Below are 16497 nucleotides of genomic sequence, written 5' to 3'. Positions count from 1 at the left end.
GTAAAAAAATGCAGTGGATACTGTTGCGCTCTGGAACTCAAGGGGTCACCTTGACGGATTGGAATGCTCCCTAAATCCTCATCGCTATCTTCATCTATCATGGCAGACTCCACATCCTCATCATCCCGCAGTGCATCTTCCATAGGATCTGGTTTTTAATCCCTTGTTGAAACTGGGATCATCACAAGAGAAGCAGCCATTGCATTCGTAAGCTCATTGAAGGAACGATTGTCACCAATGTCACAAGCATCATCATTAACGTAATTTAAATCAACTATAAATTATAAAGGTTAAAGATGCTATGAACGCTTCTTCAAGTACAACTATAGGCATAGAGCTAAAGGCCATTCCAGGCATTGAGCTAGTTGACTGATGAATCCATATTTAATGGTAATTTTTGGTTGAAATTGAGTGGATTTCATCATGCAAACCTACATTTATTCTCTTAAATAGCATGCTTTTAAGTTTCCTCCTGAATTGTGTTTGATTGTGAAAACATTCTCTTTTGTGCTAATTTAATCAATTTTTGTTTTATTTGCATTTCATTCGATACCTTGATATTTTTGGTGAGTGATTTAAGATGTAATATGTAAGAATGACTTGGCAAGAATGGAAGAGAAGCATGCAAGAAAGAGGAAATATGAAAAAAACAAAGGAGAAAAGCTTTGCGAAGTGTGTGTGTGCACAGCCTCTTGTGCGTACGCACAGGTACCAGCGCGTGCCTTCATTAAAAAGTCACGTGACTCGCATTTGAAAGGCTTTGGAAGCCCAAATCTGATGGCCTAGAGCTCATATGGAGGGGGCAACACTTGAGAAAACATGGCATATCATTAGGAGTAGTATTAAATAGCTTTAGGAGGCTTTAGGTTTAGTTTTTCTCTAAGTTTTTTCTCAACTTTCTTAGGATTTTTATTAAGCTTTATATTCCAAGTGCTATTTTCATTTTTGATCTTGGATTTTTACTAACCTCTATTGTAAGTATTTCTTAATTGCTCTCTTTTATTGCTATAATTTTGTTAATCTTTCTTGTAGTTAAAGATATATTGTTAATATATATACTTTTTGTAATTTTGATTTCTTGTTGATGAATTTGATGATTGATGATTATTATATGCTTGGTTAAGTTAATATTGTTACTTTTAATCATTTGTTGCTCATAGTTTCAAGCATTTTTTTAATTTTGTCTTGTTTTATGATTATGTCCACCAAGTATTTGTGGAAATCTCAATTTTGATTATGAAGTAAATTTCTACCTCTTGGCTTGGGAAAAATGAGCATATGAGGTACTAGAGTTGTAATGTCCAATATTTAGTAATAATTTTTGGATTGTTAATTGTTCTTGTTTCCACTAACACTAGCTTTTTGCTAAGACAATTAGTAAGTTAAAAATTAAAATTAAATGACATTAGTACTTTTTGGTTTAATAAAATTAAAATAAAGTACAAAAATAAGGATAAAAACTAAAAAAATAGATAACTCTAGAGAAGGATAATGTTAAATTTTATGCCATTATGTATGAAAACAATGATTTATTTTACTATATTTATTTTTGTACTAAATAAAAAAAAGTTAAATTTTATGTCCTTTTTTATTACTTATTTTACTTATCTATAGTTGTTTATATTAGATTTTATAATTATTGAGTTATGTTTCATTCCAAAAAAAGTTATGAAATTATTTTCATTTTTTTATTGGAGTACATCTATTATATCATGATTTTAATAATTGATGTAAAATTTAAAAAATTAAATAAGCATATATTTATTTTTATTAAATTCAAGAGTGAATTATATATATTTCTATAGTAAAGAATAGACTTAACTTTTTTTTATAATAATTTGTTTTTCAATCATCTAATTTATAAAAAAAGTCCCATCTTTTTATTTATCCTAAAGGTTAAATATTAAAACTAATGCTAATATTTTTTATTAATGAAACTAAAATAAAACATAAAAATAAACTTTGAATAAAAATAAAAATACAAAATTTTGAATCCCAAAATATAAAATAATTATAAGATAAAAAAATTACTTAACTTTTTTCAGGCAAATTATATTAAGTTTTACGGTATATTTAAGTAAAATGAGAATGATGTAAGAGAAAATGGATAAGAAAAAAAAGTTTTTTTTTATTATGCAATAACAATAATCTGAGATGATAGATAGTAAAGGAGGTAAGAGATAATAATAGAAGTTCCGTAAATGTGAATTAATGAGATAAGAGAGAACGTGAATGTATGTGATAAGAGAGAAGATGAAATAGTGAAAGTTTTTTAATGTAAAATAACTGACATATAGTGGGATAGATTATTAGAAAAGACAAAATTTAAAAAAAAATTGGACACCAAAACAGATTTTGCCATTATATACTGTTATAGATATTGACATGATCTTATTTATATCATATTTTCTTAAAATTAAAACTACTATTAAAAAAATTTTACAATGTTAAATTATAAAAATACACAATAAAAAAGTATATATATATATATATATAAACCAAAATACATATTAATTATTACAAAAGATAGTTTTTACTTAAATGTCATATATATTTATATTTGTCTTCATATTTTTTAAGTGGTAGGCCAAAATATAGATATAAATCTAAAAAGGTCTTCATTTTTCTATAAATAATGAAAAAACAGAAAAAATGAGAATGCTTATTTTTTTTTCATTTTTAAATATCAAACTATAAGAATAATTAATAAACAAAATAGGAGAATATAAAAATTGTGTACCTGACAAAAATTTTTGTATTTCATCGTACATATCCTTATTAATAACTTTTTGAGTCTTAAAAAATTGTTAGATTTATTTATTATAAAAATAACTATATAAACGCTTCAAGATTATTCAATTAAATTGATTCCTTAATATAGTAGAAAAAATTTAATTAATTCAATTAATTATAGATTTGATAAAATAATTTAAAAATTAAAAATAAAAATTTAAATCATAATTCTAATAAATAAATAAAATTATTTTTTAATTTTATATTCATATTTCTAATAGATAAAAAATATTTTGTTTTTTAAATTTTATATTCAATTTATTAAATTATCTTTAATTTTATTATTTTTTTAAATTATTAATGTATACTTTTATTATATCTTCTTATTGTATCACACACTATTATTTTCTATCACACACTATTATTGCCTTTTTCTCCTTTCTAATTTTCTTCTTCTCCTCGCACCTTCTCTTCATCCGATCGTAATTAATTATCAGCAAGTACCATTATCGCAACTTTCAATCTTGTCTATCACTTTGATCTATAATCATTTATTGTGTTAACTTTTATGAGTCGTTGAAGTGTTGTTAAAAGAATTGATTTTTGTGTCTTTTAAATATCTAAATGTATAAATGTAACACCCTAACTATCAAAGCTCACGCTTCTAGCTGCCGACTCTGATAGCTCGGACATTACGACGACTCTTATACTATTTAATACTAAAATATAAGCCTGTTTAAAACTTTAAACCGCAATACCACTCCAAAATACTTTTGTTATGTAACGTACATCCATACATACAATACAACTTACAAAACTCACAAAGAGTACATACATATATATATATAAATAATTTTACAAGCGTTAACCAATACAATTCCTATCCCTCTTACAGAATATAGAAAGGTAAAGGCGAGGGAACAATAAGCAATAACTAAAGCAATACAAAACATCATGACAACAACTATATAAACTCTTCGTGACTTCTGCGTCCATATCTTGAAAAGAAAAATTTGTAGGGGAGTGAGAACATCATCCTCGAAAGGGTTCTCACTATAGGGTTGCAATATGCGAGATAAAATCGTTACAGTGATTGATAACCAATGTATGTATCTTTTCAAAAGCAACGGTTTACTATAAAAGAGAAATATAAAACCTTTTCTGAAAGAGGAACTGTTCAATTCTTAAAAACTTAAAAGCCTTTTAAAAGGTTTAGCTATACTGAACCAGATTAGTTTTTCATACTTTTCTAAACCAGAAACAGCAACCAACATGGCCTTCGGCCCATCTCATGATCAACCACGGCTCTAGGTCCAAACAACCCAAACAACAACCAATCACCACAGTCTAACAGAGTCTCAGTCGCAAACACAAATAGGAAAGTTCAAGCACAAACATATAGTTACTGCAAGTAGAACAGTTAGCAGATAATCACAAGTAATCACAAAGGCAAACCAAGTACAATATGCACACCCAAACAATGTCACATAGATGCATATGATGCATGCCTGTCCTTGTGGCTGATGATATCATTTGTCGGTTATAAAACCAACCCGACAAGTCCTGGTAGCTAAACATTGGACTATCCCTCTGTCGTGCATCCCCAACTCGAGTTATTCACAAGAGATAATCATAATTCACATCCAACACCCTCACTGGTGTATATTCACGGGGGCGAGCTCATCTAGAACTTTCAGTGTCTGGCCACACTTACGACATAAGGTCAGCAGAGTATCAAGTCTCAACCTGGAACACGTGGTGGCTAGCCACTGCTTCTACCCAGGAAAACTCGTATCTCAGAAAGTTGGAAGTGCAAAATCACAATATCAGTAACTCAGCATATATGTATTTATTGTCAGCCATAAATCAACATTCATTTCAGCCATTCGGCTCAAATTCATGACTCATAGTCAGCCATGCAGCTCATAACATATTTCGCAATCAGCCACAATTCATTATCATATACAGCTATTCCGGCTCATAACAAAATAGCACTTCCACCATCCAACATCATCAAATTCATAAAATCATTATTCAAAGCCATAAATCACTTGTTCTTAATTCACTTCACTTTGAAATCAAATTTCAACTCTTTTTAGCCTTGGCTTTTAAGTTCCCATTCCTCAAATCATCTCAGGCTCATAAGCCACTCTTACTCAAAGTAAGTTCCCTTTTTAAAAACAAAGCCACCCTCGACATTCTCTTTTCAAAACTTCCAAAAACCATGACAATTTAAAAGATTTATTTTGAAATGTTCAAAATTATCCATCCAATAACGGGATTTTATAACCAAAGTCCCTCGGTAGAGTCTCAAGTCTTTAGGGAAGGACAACCTATCTCAATTTCTTAAAAACTCATTGAAACTCTTAAAATTATAGATTCTTGGTTCAAGTAAATAAAAACTGAATTTATTATGAAACCTAGTCCATTCGAATCAAACCACTTTCCAACCCAATCCAAAATCAGTTCACTTGAAATGGAACCAGTCCATTCGAATCAAACCACTTTCAAATTTCTTCTTGAAACCAATTCTCTAACCTCTTCCAAAATGTCTCAAACGTAATTATTCAATCAAAAGTCCAATTTCCTTTAAAATCACTAAAAGCTCATCTGAACGAAATCTTTAAGTCCAACCAAGAGCAAAAGTCCTTTTTTATATTAAAATCAATATTAGAACATAATTCTTTCCTTCAGTGGTTCAAATGGTAAAATAATTCATTTCTAAATAAGTCGAACTCAAGACATATAGTTTTCTTAAATAAATTATGCTTGAAAACATAAATATTTTCTTAATAAATCAAATAATACAATTTCTCAAATCCAAACTTTTCTAAATAACTTTTCAAAAGAAGTCTAGGATTTTTATAGAAATTTCGGCAGCACCTCCCTTAAAACTTGGACTTTGTCACCCGATTTGGGTCCCAACTAAACCGTTCCACAATCCTTTTCAACGGTCTAAATCCAAAATCAGTTCAAGAGTAAGCTAAATCCAACAGTCACCTCATTTTCATATCTCAAGGAAACCGTTTCAAAATCAAATCATTATCAACCAATTAAACTTATTTCCAAAACTTTAAAGAAACAGTTCAGCAACAATTCATTTATCAAAACCAAATCAATTAAAGCAAATCCGGCTGAATCTAAAAGTGTATTCTGTTTTTCACATTATCAAGAAAATCAACTCAACTCAAATTAATTCCCAACGGATTCAACTCGATCTCAAATCTTTAAAAGGATCAACTTAAAAAACATTCCATTTCACAAAGCCGCACAACAATCCAGTCAAACAAACATTTATAATCATTCAAGACAATCAAACAATACATAAGACTGATACAATCACCAAATATACATTGTCTCACATCAGTATCTATATGTAATAATTCCAATATATAAAACATAGTTTTCGAAAAAAGTCCCTACTTTAATACGCAAAACCATAACCCAAACGCGTCACAGGAACCCTCTCTCTCAACCCAAAATCACCGACAACCGCAATCCTCAGCTCCAAGCCACTTTCGCAGTAACCACAACAACTCTAATCGCGATATACAACAATCGAAACTCAATCTTATAGCAATTAACGCCGCAAAACCTCGGCGTATGATAACAGAACAGTAACTAAAGAGCTTTCAAATCGAAAATGCTTACTAAAACGAAGAAGGAATGGTGAACCGAACAGCGGCAGTCTCCGAACCGGTTCTGCGGCAGCCCAGCACCCACCTCAAGTGGCAGTGGTGACCTGAACAACATGTAGTGAGAATGAGGTTCCCAGAGACTCAATGGGAAGGAGAACCAACTTAAAACCCTCACCGATGGAATTTTCCAGCGACGGCAGTGGCGTTTTCTGGCGGCAGAAGCAGCCAGAAGCTTCGGCGGTGGTTTCGGTGGCCACAGGACTGCTCCCGGCGGCCCGAACAGTGGCAAGGCTGTCTCCTCCTTCGGCAGCAACAGCAGCGGTGTCTTCCGGCAACCACAAATCTCCGGAAACATTGCAGAAACTTCAGCTAAACACCGCAGAGCAGCAGATCGGCAGTGACGGAGGCAGACGGCAGTAACGGGAACTATCTCAGCCTCGGACCTCTCTCCTTCTTCTTCACGCACGTCGGGCTCCTCCTTGTGCGTCTCCTCTCTCCTGGCAGAACCCCATTGACGGCGACGGCGGAATGGTGGCGGTTAGTGGCGCGACAGCGACGACTGGACGCAGCTCCTCCAGCTCGCGTCTTCTTCTCTCCCAGTGTCGCTCAGTCTCGGCCTTCCTCCTTGACGAGATGTGGCAGCGACTGGGCGAAGCTGAGGCCCACCAGTGCCAGCCCCCTCCCTTTTCTCTTCTCCTCCCTGCCGCAACTCAATCTCCCTTTCCCTTTTTCTGCTTCGTTTTTCTTTCATTCAAGAAGAAGGGGAAAGCTGTGTGTGCTACTGCTACTGGGTGAGGGAAACATTGTGTGCTACAGCTGGGTCTTGGGGGAAAACGAGTAACCGGGTTAGGGTTTCAGGGTTTGGATTTGTTTCAATTTGGAAATTAGGGTTGTGGTAAAATTAGGTTTAGGGGTAGTTTTTGTAATTTCAAATAAAAATAGGAATAATATAGTAATTATAAATAAATTATAATCCAATAATAATAATATATAAAATATTATTTATTCATCAATTTCACAAATTATTTTTAATAAAATGTTCAAATCCAATAATTAGAAATAATATCATTAATTTTCCTATTTTCCAAAACAGCAGTATTAATATATTAAAATATTAATTATTCTAATATTACCTCAGCTTCTATATAAGTTGCTGCCTAGAGTGATGCAATGTGCATTTTTGTCAAAATGTATTTATCTTGGGCCATTAGAGTGCACATGTTCTCATACTCGTTAGTTGTGCCATTCGCGTATGTCTTCACTCGCGTCCCCCAGATGTAGCACTTCTGTTTCATATCATCCGTATTCTCATTTATTCCCGCAGGAGTTTCAAACTTCCCAGAACTTTCTTCCCCAGTCTCCCTTTGAATTTGTGGACTTTTGCTTTCTTCTTTCGCTGCACTTTTTGCTATTTTTTCTACCAAATTCTCTAATTGTTCTAGCAAATTTGCAGCTTCTGGAGATTTTGCCCTTTTTGCCTCCTGCGTTGACGCTCCCTCCTGCGTTGATGCTTCTTCTTGGCTTGAATCAGTGAGGCCAAGGCTGAATGATGGCATCTGATCTGTTCTAGGAACATACGATGTTGTCCGTGCCATCATCAATAGGGCAGCAGCGTCTTCTGCGGTTGGATAACTGCGTCATCATGTACAACGTATTATAAGAATAAGAATATATGGATGATAAGCAAAGATTGATTTCAGTCTGATGAACTTACATTTTAGTTGGAGCTGGGGGAAGCGTGGGTGTGCTTTCTTCAAGTTGTTGGGGGGTTCAGGAGTGCTGCACAGTTACACACAAATTAATCATGGCGTAAAAAAAACTATTAAGGAACAATATACACCCAAACTGTTACCAAATATACACCCGAACTGTAACCCAATATACACCCAAACTCTAAACAAATAATACTATTTCTTACGTTTTTGTAGTTCCTTCAATTTGTAGAAGAGGGGTTGGTTCAAAATCTGTCTCAGGTGTTTCTTGAAATTTCGGCACAGTGGTTGTTTGGGACACTGGCACAAAAACTTGAATCGGAACTCTAAACAAGAAGCAAAATGAAAGGTTAACAACGCCTTTGAAAATAATAAGGTTATAAGGTTGAAATATTCTTGAAAAACTCACATTGCAAGTGCTTCTGACGGTGTCTGTTCCCTCACAACCATCATATTCGAATCAGCCGGCTCACTGGCTGACTGTTGAACCGGACTCAACCTAAAATACACCCAAAGAAAGTCAATAAATATACCCGAACAATTCAAAAGGAAGACATGCTTTGTTTTTTGAGAACTTACATACTTGCAGTTTTTGCTTTTTTTTCCTCCCTTTTTTTTCTCGAATAAAATAATAAAGGGCTTTTTTTCTAAAAAAATATAATACAGAATTAGAAGTAGAAGGTAATAGAAGAACAAAAGTAACGGTTATTTGAAAGAGAAATTACATGCTCTCTGCCTGCTTGTTTACACTACTTTATTCTGTGCGTCCTTGAGAGGAAGGATCATCACTTCCCAAGTTCACATCCGGTATTCTAAACAGATTTCATGTTATTCAGAAAAAATATGATACAGGTATAAAATAGACCCAAATGAATGCACAAGATACAACCAACTGAATGGACAATATACACCCAACACAACAAACGAAATACACCCAATTTAATAAACAACATACACCTAACTTGATCAACAAAATACACCCAAATCATGATAACAAGATTTTATTAAATAAAGCTTCTTACGTTTCAGAGGAGACATAGCGACCTTCTGTCGATCGCAGGTCAGCTTCGTTCTGCCTGCGATAACAAGAAACAATTATTAGCAAAGAAAACACACTAAAATCTGAAATATACACCCCAACAAGACATACCCCTCTGCAGCAGATTTTTCATCGATTCCCCTTAACAATTCATCTAGATCTTCACTTCCTATTTCATATCTCTCACTACATTCATAAAAGAAGATGTTAACAAAAATAATTATGATGATAAACGGTAATATAGCTTACGAGGTACTGTACCCATCATAGTATTGATCTTCTTCAGGAGATGAATGCTCAACAACAACCTTTTTCTTTTTAGATTGTGTTCTGGGTGGAAAAAACAAGTATGAATCAGAAATAAAAAATTAATTTTATTACAGAATATTATCCAAAGAAGTGCTTACTTTTTTGGTGTTCTTTGTGTCTTTTTCTTTTTCTTTTGCTTCTCCATCGGTGATGATTCTTCGCTTCTATAAGTTAATAAGAGACACTTCAGTTAATACACAAAATCTTTATAATGAGGCCAAAAGAAAGGAGTAATAATTTTAGAACATTACTCATCAGTTGATTCAGATTCTGATTCAGAATCTGAATCCTCTTGACTCTTCTTTCTTTTTCTGGAGTCCATTCTAGAAGGCAAACAATCATTATTTAGAACATACTAAAGATATAAAATACACCCAAATGAATGCACAAGATACAACCAACTTAATCGATAATATACACCCAACTTAATTAACAACATACACCCAACTTGATAAACAAAATACACCCAAATAGTTCCACAAAATACACCCAACTCGACAAAGAAATTACACCCAAGTATGGTACTTACTTTTTTTCTTTTTTGCTGGATTGTTTTCTTGGTGAATCCTCTGAGTCTTCTTGAGTCTCAGACTCAGAGGTAGAACTGTCACTGTCAGTTGTTTCTATCTCCGAAGACGATGTTGAACTCGCTTTCCTTTTTTGTTTTTTTTATTTCTTGTTTTTTTTTTCTTTTTTCTCTATTTTTTTATTTTCTCTCTTGTTTTCGCCATCTTTACAATCCCCTGAAACATTAGATATTTTAGTTAGCAGCATTCAGGTAAATAAAATACACCCAACATATTACGTTCACTTACCAAAAATTTCCTCTGTTTCTGCACTCATTCTTTCGACCAACTGCTCCTTACTCCAGTTGGCAATCCAGGGTTTTGGCGGTCTTTCAGCCTTTTTCTTGTCCTTGTTTTTAGAAAGATGAAAGTAAATTATCATCAGGGCAAAGAGGCAGCCATCAATTGCCTTCTTCTTTTTCTCCTTGTAGTCGGTTATGCCCTTGACCATAAAGGTCAAAACATGCCCCCCAGTTTCGCTCCGTTATGCTGTCCGTCTCAAAAATTGGGGCCAGGTGCACAGGCGAGATTTTGTTTATTGTCGTTGGTAAAAGGAACACCATTTGTATATAGAGGATGAAAATCCTCTTCATTACCAACGCCAATATCCATCATCTCATCTGTAAGACTTTTGAGGGTCTTACCCTAGAATCTTCTAAAAATTACTTTCTCATCCTCAGAAAGTTTCTTATAATCGACTTTCTGAGGAAATAGATCTCCTACAAAAAGGAAAACAACAAAGTATCAAAGTCGGTTCAAATACACCCAAGCATCAACTTAAATACACCCAAGCATCAGTTAATATACACCTATGGTTTTTAGCGAGTTACCTGTTGCATTGATGCCAAGCGCATCACCTATTTTTCTTGGTGTTATTTTAAAAGAACCGTATCCCGTTTCCAGTCTGTTCTCCCCTAGTTTGAAGTTGTTAGCCAGCTCCCTTAACACTTGGTGATGCACCCTTAGTGGTGGGATGTGCATCAAGCCACCGAATCCCAAATCCCTCACAATTGTTTTCTTTTCCTCACTCATATTTCTGAATTTATCACTTAAGAGATGTGTTGCACACTTAAGATCTTTTGTTTGCTGTAAACAAAAATAAAATTATTGTCAGATATAATTCTATTATATAAAACTGATTTCATGTAAGACATATATTTGTTCTTACATTTCTTCCAGGTTGGTTTCTCGCTGCCATTTTCTCTGAAATGAAAAATACACCCAAAGATATCAGTAAGATACACCCATATATATGAGTCAGATACACCCATTGATAACAATAAGATACACCCATATATATGATTCAGATACACCCATATATATCAGTCAAATACACCCATAGATATGAATCAGATACAACCATATATATCAATCAGGTGTCACTCAAACATGCATCAATATCAAGCAACATTACAAGGTCAACCAATATACACCCAACAAATTAATCCATATACACACATAGATATGATTCAGATACACCCATATATATCAGTTCAGAAATATACACCCAAAATTTTATGCCATATACACCCAACAAATTACTGCATATATACCCACCAAACTACGAAATATACCCCCAAAAATGAGTTACAAGAACAGTAACACCTACAAAAACGAAGAAGAACAGTGTAGCATAGAAGCAAGAATAACAGTAAAACCTAGAACATTAAAAACTATAAAATGAGACGTAGAGCAAAAAGAACAGTAAAAACTAGAAGAACGTAGAAGAACAGTAAAACCTAGTTCGAAATCTGGAAAATATACAGGAATGGTAATGTAACGTACTTTGAATATTATACCTTTGTTTACTCTGGAGATTCTTGATCGAGAGTTTTATGGTGTGTTGATGGAGTTTTCGAATGTTAGCGACGAGTTGTATATCTTGAGTTTCGAATGTTGCTCAAAAATAGAAGGGTTGCGTTTTCTCTGAATGGCTTTGAGAAGTGGAAGAAGTGCAAGAGTCTTCCATTAAGGGGCGATTTACACGAAGAGAAGCGTAACCGTTTGAGTGGGAGTGCGTGATGTTACGCTCCATTCAATATCATTACACGCGCGTATGGAATGTTTGTGGGCTAGGGGCTTGTAACACTTGTAACCCTTTAAAAAATTATTAACTAATTAAAAATATAAAATATTTTTTATTTTTTAAAATACAAAATATCTAATTTTTCCTTAAGAATCTATTTACTTTGTATATTTTAGATAAAAAGAATTAGATGTCCTATAAAATATAATGAATATTTTGAGACTTTTTTTTTTTCATTTTGTTATTGACTTATTTGTACTAGTGTATCAGTAAACATTAATTTATTTTTTATTTATTAAATAAAATTTAATTTTAATACACTATTATAAGTCTAAAATAATAATAATAATTTTTTATATTGATTGTAATAATTATCATCTAAAAAAGTGAACGGGATTAAAAGATTTTGTAAGGTATTTTACATGTATCAAATAAATAAAAATAATAAAGTAAGATTTATTGAAATAGTAAATTGTTTATAATTGAATTAAAAGATTTTGGGTTTAAGTTATGGTAAAATAATTCTTTTATAAATTATATATAATAAAAAATATTTTAAAAAAAGAAAAATAATCAAACACCAAACCTTCTCATATTCTCGTTATATATTTAATAAATAGATAGATATATATATTTTCTTACTATTTATCTTCTTAGTTGACAAATTGTATGATAACATATATTTATGATTATGTATGATAACATATATTTATTATTTTTAAATATTTGTGAGAAATTATTAAAAAATATAAAAAAACCAATTTAAATACTAATCAAATTCTCAATTTTTTCTTTGGCGTACTAGCAGTCCTGATAATAAAATATATAAAATATATTATATTTTTTTCTTAGTTTTTTTTATGTTATTTTAATTTTTTTCGCTTTTAAAATGGATATTTCTGTCAAAAAGATATATTTTCATATGATATCCACCTTCTTATATATAACCCGAGAAAAAAGAAAAAACTACAGGATTTTCCTGGTAAAAATATGATTAACCTAAAGAGAATTGCGTGAAAACGAATTAAATATTAACAAAAAGAGAAGTTGACAAACAGATAAACGAACGTGTGTGTATATATATACATATAGCTAGAGAGAGATAGAGGACGAAGGAAGGCAAGAACGAAATGTTCACATTATAGGTTTGTTATGAATCCTAATATCTACCATAAAAGAAAGGGAAAATATGCAGAGCAGAAGAATAGAATTTCAGAATGAAACAAAAGAAATTAAAACAAACTAATTAATTAATAATTATTAAGCACGTTCGCCACGGATACGCCTGGCAAGCTGAAGGTCCTTGGGCATAATGGTAACTCTCTTGGCGTGGATCGCACACAAGTTTGTGTCCTCAAAGAGTCCCACTAGATAAGCCTCCACTGCCTCCTGAAGTGCAAGAACCGCATGGCTCTGAAACCTCAGGTCCGCCTGTAATGTTAAACAATTTAGTTAAATATATCGAATTATTTAATAATTTTTTGTTGTCATCACCATGTGAAAATAGAAACTTTGAAAAAAAAAATGAAGACCTTGAAGTTCTGAGCGATTTCACGAACGAAACGCTGGAATGGCAACTTGCGAATCAGAAGCTCGGTACTCTTTTGGTATTTTCGTATCTCACTGAAACAAAAAAGGTAGAACTGTTCCATTAGAAACTGATGAAATCAAATAACTTGAGAGATAGGAGAACGTCGTTAATGCACGCAGTAGTGTTACCGTAGGGCAACAGTTCCGGGGCGAAAACGATGCGGCTTCTTCACTCCACATGTTGTTGGAGCAGATTTCTTCGCAGCCTAAAGAGGATTATATCACTTGAAATCACAATCGTAAAACGAAAACAGAAAGGAATAGTTATGAAAACCCTAGGTAGCAGGAAAGTGTATTTACCTTCCTAGCGAGTTCCTTTCTAGGGGCCTTGCCACCGGTGGACTTGCGAGCAGTTTGCTTCGTGCGAGCCATGGGAGATGAAAACGGGAGAAAACTGAATTTGGAATAATGCGAAAAGAAGAATGATTAAAGGGGGTTTATATAATGCAAGTGAATGATGTGATTACATTGTTGGGTCCTTATGATTTGTGAACGTGGGCTCCGATCCAAGACTTCAACGGTTATTAACGGAAGTTTATTAATTAAAAAAAAAATAAGATATCTTAAAAATTAGTAAACTTAAGATGGATATTAATAATTTTAATCTGTGTACTTATTCCTCATTGGTTGCTTCTGACCAGACAATATTTTTCATTGGTTGCTTTGTGAACGTATGGATTATTACTTGAAAAAACACAAATTAAATGTTTTTTTTCTTTCTTTTGGTTAAGATCTTTTTGGCAATTAAAAATTTAAAATGCATCTTATCTAACATGTCACGAAGAAACAAGGTAATATATAAAAAAAACCATGTAATTGATCAAGTAAAATTATTATTATTATTACTATTTTACCAAACATAGGTAGATTTAAATATTATTATTATTATTATTATTATTATTATTATTATTATTATTATTGGTTATCTAAGTTATCTTAGACAATAAAATAATCATTATCTTTTAAATTTTTATATAATTCTCGATTCTTTATTTACCACAAATTCTAATGAATCAGGATTAATTAATCTAAAATTAAAATCTTCAATAATCTAATAATCAAATTATTCTAAAATAAGATTTCATTTTACACATTATTTTATTTTTATTATTTGGATATTTACTCTCGGAGATTATTCTCTTAATTTGTTTATAATCATCATCCATATTGATACGAAGAAGAGTTCAATTTTTCTTTTGGTAAATGTTTTTCGGCATCATATGAAAAGGAAAAGGAACATCTTTATTTCACTTCATGGATATTGAAAAGGACAATAGATTATTTGACATGATTCATCATATGTTTATTTTTCGATAAGGTAGGTAGATTTTTTATTTAAATAAATCCTTTGCGCCTCTCATCCGTTAAAATTACATTAACTTTTTAATTAATTTTATCTTTTACAAAATCCTTTTTTTTCTAAAAGACACTTTTACGTGTTTTTATATTGTATAAAATTATAAATGTTTTTATACTGTCATTCAATTAGATTTACGTATTTAGATTATTTTTTTAATTTAATAATAAATTTAAAAATTAATTATTTTTATTAATATAATAATATATGCTTAAATAAATTTATAATATAAGTGTACAAAAAATTAAATTTATTATTATTTTTTATAGCTACCAAAACTAATTAGTTACATAGTACTTTTTTAACAAATCTGACCTAAAATCAATAGTGAGAATAATGATTTAAAAGCAATATCCTTGAGCATGAGATCAGATCAAATTTTTTTGAATACCATGAACAAACCAAGTCACATTACTACCGACACACATGGTTGGTTTAGAATTTAAATATTCGTTTTATATTTCATTAATCAGTGATTTTACATTTAAGTAGTCTTTTAGAATGAAAACGTATGATGCATGGATATTAACAGTTTGACATAAGACACAACATAATACGGGGATATGTAGATACATAAATTTTAAAATTTTATAAGATATAAAAACACAATTGTTGGACATGTTGACACATGATGATATTTACGTGTATTTAAACATGTTTAAAAAATAATTTTTTATTTTTTATCAAGATATAATTAGACACAACAAATACGTATATCGAACGAATTTCAATAAGTGTCGTATTTAAAATGTGTTCAATATACAAACATAATAACTCAATAAAATATCCGTATTTCATAGTTAAAAACCATTTGTGTAAAGGGTTATACACACTATCAAGTTTTTAATGCTCAAACGTAACAAATAAATTATTAAAACTTCATTTCAAACATTTAGGCACCATACAAAAATTTTTAAAAGATGAAAACGACAAAAATATTCTTGAAATATTAAAAGAGTTCGACAAATATAATAAATCATCGAGTAACTCAGTTCTTGGTTTTGCCAATTTTTTTTTAAAAAATTATCTTTTTATATTTTGAGATTTTTTTCTTAATATTTAATTTTTAAAATATATTTTTAGTAGCTTATTCCAAATATTCTTATACCTATTAGAAGATATAAGTAATTTGGGAGTAAAAAAATAAAGCAAACAAATAAAAAAACTTGGCACATTAGTCATATGCTTTGGAAGGATATATTAGATTTTTGTTTCGAGTATAGCATATTAATAATCAAATAGAGTTAGAAAGTGTATTGAAACATAATATAAAGAGGAGGAGTTAAGTACGATTTTGGTATTTTTTTACATATAAAATTGTTTTTAAAATTTAACTTGATTTTAAAATTATTCTTACTTTAAAGACTAAAATTGTACAGAGGTGACAGCAAAAACAGAGATAGATGTAAATCGTGGATAACTTCTTCTTCTTCTCTTCTCTCTTCTTCTTCTTTTCTTCCTGGAGCAAAAACACTCTTTTTTTTATAATTTTTTTTATTATGAATAATTTAGTCTAAAATTTTAATA

The 16497-nt window shown here is 31.4% G+C and overlaps 1 protein-coding gene across 1 annotated transcript; it reads right to left on the bottom strand.

Moving 5' to 3' along the window:
* Positions 1 to 13097: 13097 nt before the first annotated feature.
* On the bottom strand, positions 13098 to 14028 carry LOC107460102 (histone H3.3). The gene is made up of 4 exons (XM_016078428.3): positions 13914 to 14028; positions 13743 to 13819; positions 13556 to 13646; positions 13098 to 13454 (listed from the first exon to the last, which is right to left on the bottom strand). The coding sequence occupies exons 1-4, from the start codon at positions 13983 to 13985 to the stop codon at positions 13284 to 13286; spliced, it is 411 nt and encodes a 136-aa protein (XP_015933914.1). The 5' UTR covers positions 13986 to 14028; the 3' UTR covers positions 13098 to 13283.
* Between the last annotated feature and the right edge of the window lie 2469 nt (positions 14029 to 16497).

Source organism: Arachis duranensis, chromosome 8, assembly GCF_000817695.3.
Source record: "Arachis duranensis cultivar V14167 chromosome 8, aradu.V14167.gnm2.J7QH, whole genome shotgun sequence".
NCBI lineage: Eukaryota > Viridiplantae > Streptophyta > Magnoliopsida > Fabales > Fabaceae > Arachis > Arachis duranensis.
The sequence above is the reverse complement of the archived record's forward strand: the minus strand, read 5'-3'. Positions and strand labels throughout refer to the sequence as shown.

Excerpts from the sequence above, each read along its gene's own strand:
- LOC107460102 (XM_016078428.3), bottom strand. The coding sequence starts at position 13,985 with ATGGCTCGCACGAAGCAAACTGCTCGCAAGTCCACCGGTGGCAAGGCC. Across the intron at positions 13,820-13,913 it reads GAAAGGAACTCGCTAGGAAG|GCTGCGAAGAAATCTGCTCC; the intron begins GTAAATACACTT and ends AATCCTCTTTAG. Across the intron at positions 13,647-13,742 it reads CCCGGAACTGTTGCCCTACG|TGAGATACGAAAATACCAAA; the intron begins GTAACACTACTG and ends TTTTTGTTTCAG.